This window comes from Antrostomus carolinensis, unplaced genomic scaffold (genome assembly GCF_000700745.2).
Source record: "Antrostomus carolinensis isolate BGI_N321 unplaced genomic scaffold, ASM70074v2 scaffold6134, whole genome shotgun sequence".
In the NCBI taxonomy this organism is placed as follows: domain Eukaryota; kingdom Metazoa; phylum Chordata; class Aves; order Caprimulgiformes; family Caprimulgidae; genus Antrostomus; species Antrostomus carolinensis.
This window is the reverse complement of record NW_010308614.1, coordinates 36,388-48,404: the sequence shown is the minus strand read 5'-3', so window position 1 is coordinate 48,404 and position 12,017 is coordinate 36,388. Positions and strand designations below refer to the sequence as shown.

Sequence of the window (12,017 nt, the reverse complement as noted above, 5' to 3'; positions counted from 1 at the left end):
GTGTGGTGAGTAATGCAGCTATTTTTGAGCCTAGTAATTTTTGCTTTCCCTATACATGAGATTATTTATAAATAAATAAATATATATTTATTTATACTAAAAATATATACGTGACCTTTGTTAATGGTGCCACCTCGTCATATTCTATATCAAGTGCATTGATTTATGTGTAGGTGTCACATTTGCATTAACTTCTCTGGGAATTGCGTTGGGCACAGTAGTCGTGGAGGATGGAGGTCAGGCTGCCTGGCAGGAGCTGAATGTTCTTGTTGGAAAAAGCTCACAAAAGAAAAGTCTCTTTCTATGTAGAACTGATGAATGCTTCAACAAATTAATCTGTTTTCTGCTTTTAATATGCTTAATTTCAGTTTTGGTCCTAGTGCCAATCAGTTGACTCTAATTAAAACTGCTCTTGGAAGTCTGTCAAGAATCAGGCCTTGTAATTTGGAAAGGAGTCTTGACCAAATTAATTGAACACTGAACTTAATTACTGACTTTAGCTCAGTCTTTTTACTCATGTAGGACTGTAAAAATACTGCTTTATAAAATGTCGTGTGTCTTTTTGAGCTTAGAGTTACTTTTCTTGGAAAACAAGTTTGACATACCACCACTTTTTATTCTTTTAGAGCTCTGTAAATAACAGAATTTTTCATTATCCTAAATCTAATGTGTGTGTGCTATGCACACATATACACGTGCATCTGTGTACAGTCACAACTCCTAGGGCTTGCTTATCTTCTACAAATTTACTGAATTTGCATCTCTCTAACAGCTGGAAAATCACTTATTTTTCCTTTTGTTAATGTCAGTCTTCTGTAATAACTGTTTTACAGTATAAAACAAAGTTTTCTGTTTTAACCTCCAGGCTTATAGCTAATGTGTTTCTTCCTGAGATTATTTGTTTAAAAAGGAATTTAAAAAGTTATTGTATATGCTAAGTCCAGTACAGGAGACATGGTAGTAATATGTTCATAACAATCTGATTGATTTCTTTTGCCAAGCTCTTGATGCTAGTATTGCCTTAATGTGATGAAAGGTCAGAGGAAAAACAAGGTGTTGAAAGTGTATGTTTTAAAGAACAGTCTATATTAATTTGAGGATGTGTTACCTAATTTATTATTTTTTTTTAATTCTGGAATAGAAAACCCAAACCTTCTCTGTAAGTTATTTGATGTTTTGGCATATATTTCCAAATGTAAGTTCCTTTTATGCTCCTAGATTGATACTAAATTAATGGTATAGTTGAACATGAGGTTCACCTAGATGCATCACATGCTGCTTGAAGAAATAACTGGCAGTTCATTCAAGCAGGGGAAAATCCTTGGCAAGTCTAAATGATGGGTGATTTCTTATTGAAGTTCATAAACTGAACTAGGAGATTACTTCTTGCCACTGTAATGATTTATCCTAATACGTATCCCTGTAAACAACAGGAGTACACATACATTCTCTGCCTTGCCCTAGTGTTTATCAGGTAGGTTCTTTCAGTGTTACAGCTCAAACCTGTGTTTCTGTATGGCTTGTTTCACAACTGAGGTCTTAAATTGGGCCATATTCTTACTCGATTTATCCGGGAAATGAATATAGCACTAGTTCCTTGACACCAAGGAAGGAAAGAAAGGAAATAAATGGCAATATTAGTTCACTAAAGGTAGTTTTGCCAAGTGCTTTTGGGTTTCTTTTTGTAAAAGTCCTCGTCTTTTTTACTGAGACACTAAATTTGGACAGGAGGCCAGGTTTTGTTTAATTGTTTCCTTTTAAACTTTCTTGAAAAGGTCACAGAGCTGTGTATATTGGAGTTCATGTCCCATTTGGAAAGCAGGGCCGTCGGCGGCATAGACACCGTGGGCACAGACATCACAGAAGAAAAAAAGAAAAAGAAACTGACAGAGAGGATGGCCGAGAATCTCCATCATATGGTAAGAAATCTGTTGTGCGAGTTCTCTGTCTCTTGAAAATAAACTTTGTAGTAGTTTCTGCATGCTTAAATGTTGATTGTGCTGTTTCTTTCGTTCTCACTGTAATTGTGTCTTTCTATGTACAGTCAAGCAAGGATTTTGTGGTATTGTTTTATCTACATCATAAGCTGTTGGACTTCATCCAGGTGTCTGCATTAATGTTCAGCAGCCTGCACTGAATAGATTAGAGCTTCATAGTACTTGCCTGTAATATAAAAATCTGTTCTTTGAATTAGACACCTTTTTTTTAGATTGTGTAATCTTGTATTACTCTTCCTCTATCACTCAAGATTTTTAAAACTATAAATATAGCTGTGAAGCAGCATTTCCTGTGGCAATCTGATCAATGATCTATTAACATATTTACTTCAGCCTTCTTGCTGTCTGTTGGTAATAGTGAAGGAATTGTACTGCCTCTTAAGTTTTGGTTTTGGGCCAGACCCTGTCCCCATGGCCTGCCTCTTATCCTCAAGATGTGATTTTGACATATCATTCTCTGAAATGAAATTATGTGGCAGTACTCTTAGCAGTTTTTTTGAAGACCTCAAATCCACTTTCATTCATAGACTGTAGTGAATGGGAAAATTATACTGTAATGTTTCACTTCAAGCAAGGACACCACATTGTTCACTATCACCTTTTTATGACTAGAACCATTGGACACCACACTGTTCACTATCACCTTTCTATGATTAGAACCATGTTCTGCTTGGAGCCAGTTCCCTGAAACAAAGGAGTTTTCAAATGGAGATGTTTTGACAAGTCTCCTTTTACCATTCTCCTACAGTTTTGGGTTTCATCCATCTTCAAAACTTCCCATCTGAAATACGAATGACTATAATTTGATCTTAGGTTTGTAGAGTCTCGCTGTACAGGTTCTGAAATAGCAAGTAATATTAAATACATACAAATTCAATTCTCTCTTCTGGTCATTTTTCTGTCCTGGATACACAGGATATGGCAGGATTCTTGGGATGTGTTGGTTCTGGGACAGAAACAATCTGCTGTAGGTCTTCATTGATCCTGATGTTTGTATTCAAGAGCTCATTTTGGAATTATGTTACTGGATGATAATGTGTGCCTGAACAACAATGAAAAGGCAAAATTCAATTCTGAATGAAGCTTATTAGCAATTCAGATCTTATGTCTAAAACTAAAAGATGGTCTTCTTTCTGCAGTAGAAGCTTTCAGTTCTACGTTCACATCTAGCAGCTGTGAGAATGACGTTTCAGTGAACAAAGTAAAACTTTTAAAATTGATACTTACCTGGCTTTTCTGTCTCTGACCTTCCTTGAGATAACATTGCGATTACTACATTACTGAACCCTTGTAATTTGAAAGCTCTCCTTTGAGTTGGAACAAGAGCTGTGTATAGTTGTTAAAAATATCACTAAACTTGTGCTTTTATTGTTGGTTTGTTGTTTGGGTTATTTTGTTGGTTTGTTTTGGGGTTGTTTTTTAAGTTTTGCTCATAGCAGTGAAGTTCACTGCTTACATTAGATCAAGAAAGATAGTTAAGTTTTGTTATGAGTTATTACTAAGCTTGTTTCACTGGGCATTATACTATGAGAAGTTAAGATATTTCCTCAACATTTTAGCTGTGTAGTTTCTGCTTTCCTATGCTAGTTTATGTACAGTGCTCCAACCATGCAATAAGAAAGTAATTTTTTCCATCCTACGTTAAGTAGCAACGGGCAGTTGAAAAATCAGCTGCTCTAACAATACAAGTGCCTGGGTACCCACCATGTAGAGGGGAATAAAAAAAAAAAAAAGGCAGGCAGCTATTTAGCATCTTGAACTATTCCTAAAACAAGGTTTCTAGCCCTTTGGTGTATTAATTTTTACTTTCTTAATAATTTTTGTTGTTTATGTTGATGTTGTTAATTTATAGAAGAGCTAAAAATACTCAATTGTGTTACGTAAACATAAATTTCCAGATGTTTTGTTTTCTGAAACAATGAAAAACTCTAGAAAGGCCTCCTTTTAAAGAAATGTCTGTTTCATTTGTTCCTTGTCCCTCTTGAAGAGGATATTGTGCTGTATGTTTCCAACTGAGCATATGTTTCTATGTTTTTAACTGTCGTGTGGTGATTGTTGCACGATAGAAGTATGAATTCTTTTAATTATTCAGTTTCTCCTTTTCTTCAAGACACACCATCCCAACGAGTGCAGTTTATCTTGGGTACTGAAGATGATGATGAACACATTCCCCATGATCTCTTCACTGAAATGGATGAGCTTTGCTTCAGGGATGGAGAAGAATATGAATGGAAAGAAACAGCTAGGTATGCCAAGAGTAGCTTGTTCCAGGGTATATCTTCTAGTGATTTTATTTCAAAGAACTGCAAACTAGGTCTAGGTTAGAATTTTCATGAACTATAGGAGTTGTTCACTCAATTCGTGCTCAGCATATAAAAACTTTTGTCCAAATCTGGAAGAATAAATGTGGTTTCCCAAGAGACCCTCAGTCTTAATGGTGCTGCATTGACTTTCCTAAAATTGATCATGCCAAGCATTGGGAAAGGTACAGCTGTTTTTACTTACAAATACAGGTGTTCAGCCATGGAGCATGGTATATACAGTATCAGAAATCTCTTTGCTTTATTATGGCTGTTATAGTAGTGTCTTTTTTTTTTTTTTCCCTCACTCAGAAAGAAAATTGCATATTTACATATGTTCTTCTGAAGTGGTATTTGATTAATTTTTTGCAAATTGCATGCATGAACATTACAGGATGCCACAATTATTTTCAGCCCATATTGGTTAAGTTGCTTCCTTCTACTTATGCATTGTAATAAAGTTTTTTGCATTCGGTACTTCTAATTACCATATTGTATGCTAGCTTTTGCAGAAGTTCAATTTACATAATGCCTGTGAGTCAGAATTAAGATCAATTTATAGTTACACTTATTAGTATGACCTAGCTCTTAAATGTCTGACTTAGCACCCTGGGAGACTTGAACATGGTATATGGTGTGTTTCAGACAGCTTTCTAATCCTAAAATACCCATGAAACCGAGATATGCAAATGAAGTAACAAGGCACAATCCCACACTGTTCACAGGAACTTGTGAATAGACAGGTATTGTTAAAATAAAAAAAAACAAAATGAGCAAAAACTAAAACAGTTGAGTGTGGTTAAAAGGCCTGATAAAAATGTTGACTGTCAGTCAGTTGAGTTTTCTGATAAAATGAAAGCTGATATGAGTTGATGGGATTTCCTGTTCCATGTCATACAGAAACCACAGGGAAGAATGTGATTGCTTGCCAAATTGTCCATTTTCCAGGAGAAATATAAATATGTGTATTTGTATGTGTTTCAGGTGGCTAAAATTTGAAGAGGATGTTGAAGATGGTGGTGATAGATGGAGCAAGCCTTATGTAGCAACCCTGTCTCTGCACAGTCTCTTTGAACTGCGAAGCTGTATTCTTAATGGGACGGTCATGTTGGACATGAGAGCAAACACACTAGATGAAATAGCAGGTTACAGCAAAACTTTTTTAAAAAAAATATTTTATTCCTAAATATTAATCTATGACTTGAGACTTTTTGGTGTCTTTTTATGTTCTTGAAAATACTGTATTGAAGACATAGGTATGTGCATGCTTACTGCAGTTTTCTTCGTCTGGTTGTAAAGAGCTGATCCTACAAGCTTCAATTAAAAGGAGCTACACTGGATGAGCAGAACCTCCTTATTACTTATTTTAGGAGGAGGCCCAGAATTTGCCTTTATGTTCTAATCCCTGTATGTGTTCTTTGTCTTTGTTTCTACAGATGAAATGTAAATATCTACCAGAACATTTTAGCACTTATTTGTGCACTTTAGTACCATAATTATTAATGATAACTTGGCTGATGTTAACTTGATGCCATTAGTGCAGTTGATTGTTGCACATCTGGTATTTTTTTCACCTTTATAAGAGGTGAGCACAAATAAATTTTGTACATGTTGTTTGACCTACTATGTTGAGTGTCCTCACTAATCACATGGTCATTTTGGATACTATAAAATCAACTTGGAAGACTTTTTCATATATATATAAAAATATAAATATATATGCATACATAAACGTACACATACATATACACATACATACATATCTACCTGCTTAGCCTGAATGCCTTTGAACTAGTTTTTCCTGGTATCTCTTGCTAAAGAGACCACACATTGGAATGCCTTCTCAGGAATTATGCTAGGCTTAAGGCTGACCAACATTATGTGAAGGACATTAAAAACTTTGCCAGTACTTGAAGCATTTTCTTGTTTTGTTTTGAAATCTTTGAAATTCACTCAGGAATTTGATATTCCCTTCCTATTTTCCTCACTTACTGAGCAAGAGTGTTAAATACATGGTTTGTAAAGGTAATGCTTTGGTTTTTAATTTACTTTTAATAATTTAATTTAGCAATAATCTTAGTACGTAAGAAAAACAGTTATTGCTTAATTCTGTGTAAACAACACTCTTTTAATAGCAGGTATTTTAGTTGGAACTAGGAGTTTGCATTAATTTGTTTGAAGTTAATTTAAGTGCCGTTTTGAAGCATGTATGATATCAATCCTTTGCATACAAATGTATTGTCTTGTTTTCTGTGAGCCAGGAATACCTAGTAGATATTCTTGGTTCTCACTCAAAACAGGAGGGAGAGTGGCAGGTTTCCTTTTGAGAAGCTGTAACAAAAGACTGTGTGTTGCCAGTAATCCCAGAAGGAAGCTGCACTGTACTGACAAAGACTCTGCTGCGTTGTGAAAAATCTATGTAATTGCAGTTTACCAATACAGTTAGGTTCTTGATATATCAGTTAAGACTGGCAAAATGTATTTTTAAAGTTGTCCTATAGGTTTGTTTGGTTTTTTTTTTTTTTTAATTAATTTAATTATTTAAAAAAAAATAATTTAATTTAAAAACAAACAAACAAGAAACCCTGAGTAATCACAGCAAATATTTTCTGAGATGTACAGGCTTTCTTTCCTGGTATGAGCATACTAATGACATGCCCTTTCAAAAGCTGTTGTTTGACAGTTGACTAGATAGTTTTAGATGATGTAATTAACATTTGTTTTATACTTCTAAAGCATGTGAATCGCTTGAATAGTAGAGAGCCTAAGGAACTTAGGCAATCTGGAGGTGTCAGAGCATTTAGAGAATTAATCTCTACGGTAACTTTCGCTTTTGTATGGTTGTGTACTTCCAAAATAGGGAACACCATGTTAAAGCTGTCTGAAGAAACCTGTTCTCCATTGTGTTTCTGTCTTTGTGTGTTCACTTCTAGTGGAGGGTTGTTGAATACATCGATGCTTTTTTTTTCTTTTTGAAAGTTGAAGTAAATGTTAATTAATTATAAAATATTAATTATTATTATTATTTTTTTAAATTATGCTACTGTCTTTTGGATCTGCATCTTGTGGTTTTATTCTCACATTTGCTAGTTTAGTGACATCTTTGAAAATTTTCAGTGGATTTTTGAAGAAAAGACTTTTTTTTAAAACACATTTAACATTTTTTATTATCATGTGATGCAACTACATTGTTTGAGTGTGGTAAAGGAGAGATTTGAGAGCTATATAAAAAAAAATACTTAATGTTCTTTTTTTTTGTTGTTATTATGTAGATATGGTTTTGGACAACATGATTGCCTCTGGCCAGCTGGATGAATCCATAAGAGAGAATGTGAGAGAGGCTCTTCTAAAAAGGCACCATCATCAGAATGAGAAAAAATTCAGCAACCGGATTCCCTTGGTTCGGTCTTTTGCAGATATAGGCAAGAAACATTCTGACCCTCACTTGCTTGAACGAAATGGTGAGATAAGTTGTAGCATCCAGTTTGTTCTAACCTGTTAAATAATGTTCTCACTGGGAGATGAAGGAAAATTCAGCTGATAATAGCAGATAAGTGTTTCCTTCTCGATAAGCCAAGAACTAATGATAACAGTGTGTGCTATGTGTAGCTGTGGATGACGTTTCTGTATATTTTTTAATTTACTCAAACATTCTACTCTGGCCTGTAAATGTAGCATGCATTATTGTTTTGGGGTATAGAAATAGACCTATGTTGGTCCTAATGTTTTTTGGATATGCTTGAATAAAACGTGTAATGTTTGAGGAATTTCAGCATCGTAGCACAGCTTTATATGTTGGTCAGATGAATCCTACTTGCTTATTCAGTCTTTATACTAGAGATTTACTTTGTGATCATGTCATGAGTTCAGTGATGCTGACAATTACTATGTTTTAATCCAGTGTTGTTATGTTTAATATCACTAGCAAAAGTTCACTATGCTAATGGTGAAGAAATTACTTCTAGCTAGGACACTGTTTATTTTACCTTGTTTTGTATAGAAGGATCTGATGGGGGGGGACCCCAAAGTCAAGAATGGTGTTTGCAATGTCTTTATAGGCTGTTCCAGATCTTGGAAATATTCTGGAATATCAATACATTTACTCTAGACATCCAGTTCCAAAGTCCAGATAGCAATATATACTGCAGAGCAGCATACTTTTATTTTTGTATTTCTTATAGCCTCTATTTCTTTCAGGTTTTTGTTTTCTTTTGCCTTGCATTAACTAAGATGTGTAATTTAAACTGAGATTTTTTAGTCAAGTGAAAACCTAGTACTGATTTCATGAATGAGTCCTTGAAGTGAAGTTCCTTTCCTGTCTTGGAAGATGCCTCATTGCTTAGAACGTGTTCCAATTAGTTAGGTGCTTGTTGGGAGCTCTCGGTTCAATACATGCTTGGAGTGTACTCCAGCAAGTGTCCAAGCTTGCTGATACTTTTTGTTAGCTAGTGACTCTGTGATGCATGCTTAAATATTGCCCTGGTAGTTTCAAAATTATTTTTTCCAGAATGAAAATACAACTAATTTATGTAAGAGTATAATTTCTTCTCTAACTTCTGGCTTTCCTGTTTTGTTTAGCAAATGCGAAAATTTCACATATAAACTTAGTTTTACCTATCCTTTAATGCCTGTATCCACAGTTGTAGTTCTGAGAATTTTGTATTCAAGGTCTCTTGCTTGTTAGTTACTTGTCATGTATCATTTCCTCTTTCCAGTGCATTTTGTTCTTAATACTATTCCTACAACAGAATATGGGATTTATGTTGAAATAAGAAACCAGAATAACATGATAAACTCTTTGCCAGCATATACTGATTTAGTTTTTCTTTATAATCCTATAGTTACCCTCTAATAAACCAGTAAAGCAAACATGCATATGTACATACTACTTTCTAGGCTCCTTTTTACACCTGTGTGTGTTGGGACATCTCCTATTCATTATTCATCACTATCCTGACAGAAGTCTATTTATAGCTATAGTGATTAAAATAATCCAGTTTGCTTTATTGGTCCTCTTGTCTTTACTGCACTGCAGTTTTAATAGTTGATCTTTGAGGCTTTCATTCTTAATTTAAATCAAGTTTGTATCTGTAGGATCCACCCTTCCATTGTTAGAGGGGCAAAAAAAAAATAGATGTGACCTTTACCTAGGCATACTTTCTACGCCTCTGTCTTGTAAATTATTTTAGGGTTGTTCAAGGTATTGGTCGTGGTAGTACCTAGTATAAATGTGAGAATAAATATTTCTAGTTTGCTATTTTCTTGCTTGATGGTATGGTACGTGAAAACGGCATGTTTTTGATTTCAGGGATTATAGGAGAAGTAATCGGTACTCTTCTTAAGGAAACTGCCATCCCAGGAAAAATGTGGTAAATGGGAGGAATGGTATCACTAAACCTTCTAATGGAAGTGCTGATGTGAGGATAGACAGGCTCTCCTCCTGTTTTAAGGAGGAACTGAAATCCGTTACAAACTTAAATCTGAGGAAACCATGACAGGACTGTGTTCTCTTTCTGTGAAAATAGTGGGACATTGAGACTGCATAGGGCAAGAAAAGTAACAATGGATTTTGGAGAAATGTGTTTGTTTTTAGACAAATGGGGATATTTGGTGAGTCACAGCAAGAAGAAATGGAGAAGGGACTATGTATCTTATCCTTGTGCCTTCTTCAAAACTATATATTGAGACTAGAGCTGGCTAGGAAACTTCTTGTTAAAAATATGACTTTTATTGGAAGACATTTGCATTTAACACGATTAGATATGTTTCATCATGTTCATTTTGAAAATACTTAAATTTAAAAAATTAACAATTCTTTGTATATAATGGATGCAGTTAACTGAAGTCTTGTAACATTTTGGCTGCTAATGATTTTTAATGTATTTTTTGGATGATGTTAAAGGTAGCTTCTGTGCAGTTTGGAATAAGAAATTCTAGGAAAATTTAAGATCAGTTTCAAGAGATTTTTTTTTTTTGTTATATTAACAAATCTTACTGACTTACTATTTTTTCTGACATATCTTTGGCGTTCTAATTAGTACTCATCACTAATTTCTGACTTCTAATGTCTGAAATCAGATTTGCTCTTATCTCTTGTCTTACTTGCATGAGTATGACACTTTTGCCCCATAAAGCTTGCAATTTACTATGTAAACTGTTAATGCATATTCGTGTCTGTGGTGGGTTTTTTGTTTTTGTTTTTTTTTTTTTTTTTAAGTATATCCCTGTTGTAAGCCTCATGGTGTTTCATTTGTTTTATCTCAGGGGAAGGCCTTTCAGCCTCCCGCCACTCTTTACGAACAGGTCTCTCTGCCTCAAATATTTCCCTGAGAGGAGAAAACCGTTTGTCAGTTCTTCTCAATTACCTTCTTCCTTCTTCAAGAGCTGGAACACCGGCAACCTCAAGGTGTACAACCCCTGTAACTACCCCTCAAAACACACCACCGTCCAGTCCTACCTGCAGCCGCCCGCCAACCACAAGTGCCCAGCCAAGTCCACTTCAGGGCAAAGAATTGCTGGTGTTACCTGCCAGTGATGATATTCCTTCAGTAATAATCCACCCACCTGAGGAGGACTTAGAAGTGCAGGAAAGCCAGGAAAAGAAGACAGAGGAAAATATTGACAAAACACCAGGCAACTATTGAAATTTAAGCTGTCCATGTGTGATGCTCTCTGCATCTGGATCACTTGCATTGCAATGTTTTTGGCACGTAACTTGGGCACAAAGGAATATGATAACTGTTACCTCTGCCTGCATGTTTTGTTTCTTCTCAGTTGTGACTGTTTCCTTGTTTGGCATTTTTAACTTTTTAGCTTTTAACTAAAGCCAGCAAAAATAATTTTAATTAACATTAATTGGTATAATTAAAAAGGAATGCGGTTTCAAAATATATAAGCAAAATGTCAAAAATGGTGGCCTTTTCCTTTCACTCACCTACAGTCTATGTCAGGTTTTGCATTGTTGTTTTTATCAGTGGTTGAAATAATATTTTAAACCAGTGTTTGATATCCTGACACAGCTACAGCTGAAGATGTAGTGGAGTATTAGAGATAAGTGTGAAAAAAATTAGGATGCCTCATCAGTGGTGTTTATAGTTTGGTTGTATCGTGAAGTCTTTAACCAGTTTTATTTTTGCTTCAGTGCTTTGAGAAAGCAAGGCTATTTAAAACAGTAGTAGTTGGCTATGAAACTGGCGGGTTCATTTCACCTACAATCCAGACAGCTGTCTGTTAGTGCACTGCTTCAGCATCAGACACTGGATCACTTTTTTGCTGTGTTTGATATGCAAAATAGAATAAAGTAGTTAAGAGTTTATAATTTTTATAATGTAAATTTTTTTAAATATAATAATTTTTAGTAAATATTTCATAACTCGTGTTCTGCATACATACTTTTATAGTTGCTTTACTTTTGCAAAATTACCACCTATTTAGAGACTTTAGGATTCTTCTAGACAGATCATGTTTTTAAGGTGATTATCTTTCTTTTTAGCCTTCAGGCTCCTTCTGCTTCCTGTCTCCCTGCCCCCTAGAAATTTATTTTGCCAAAATCTGCCTTGTAGGTTTGTCTGCTTTATGCCTACGTGTATTGGAGGGGTGGGGGAAACTGATTTATCTCAGTCCTTTCATCAGTGACACTTTTCTTGGTTTCCTTTCTTGCTTGTTTTATATGTAAGAGCACACTGTTACATGTAGCAGTGAAAATATGCTGACAGAGGAA

The 12,017-nt window shown here is 35.0% G+C and overlaps 1 protein-coding gene across 3 annotated transcripts in view; it reads left to right on the top strand.

Moving 5' to 3' along the window:
• The first annotated feature begins 1,781 nt into the window (after positions 1 to 1,781).
• The window catches only part of SLC4A7 (solute carrier family 4 member 7), a 42,274-nt gene continuing 32,038 nt past the window's right edge, over positions 1,782 to 12,017 (top strand). For 2 of the 3 annotated variants that reach the window (XM_010165822.2, XM_029084458.1), the window contains exons 1-4: positions 1,782 to 1,919; positions 4,108 to 4,243; positions 5,282 to 5,442; positions 7,570 to 7,758. In XM_010165822.2, coding sequence (XP_010164124.2) covers positions 4,188 to 4,243; positions 5,282 to 5,442; positions 7,570 to 7,758 — 406 coding nt within the window. In that variant the 5' untranslated portion in view covers positions 1,782 to 1,919; positions 4,108 to 4,187. The remainder of the gene's footprint in view (positions 1,920 to 4,107; positions 4,244 to 5,281; positions 5,443 to 7,569; positions 7,759 to 12,017) is intronic. The other variant, XM_029084457.1, reaches the window with a different exon arrangement.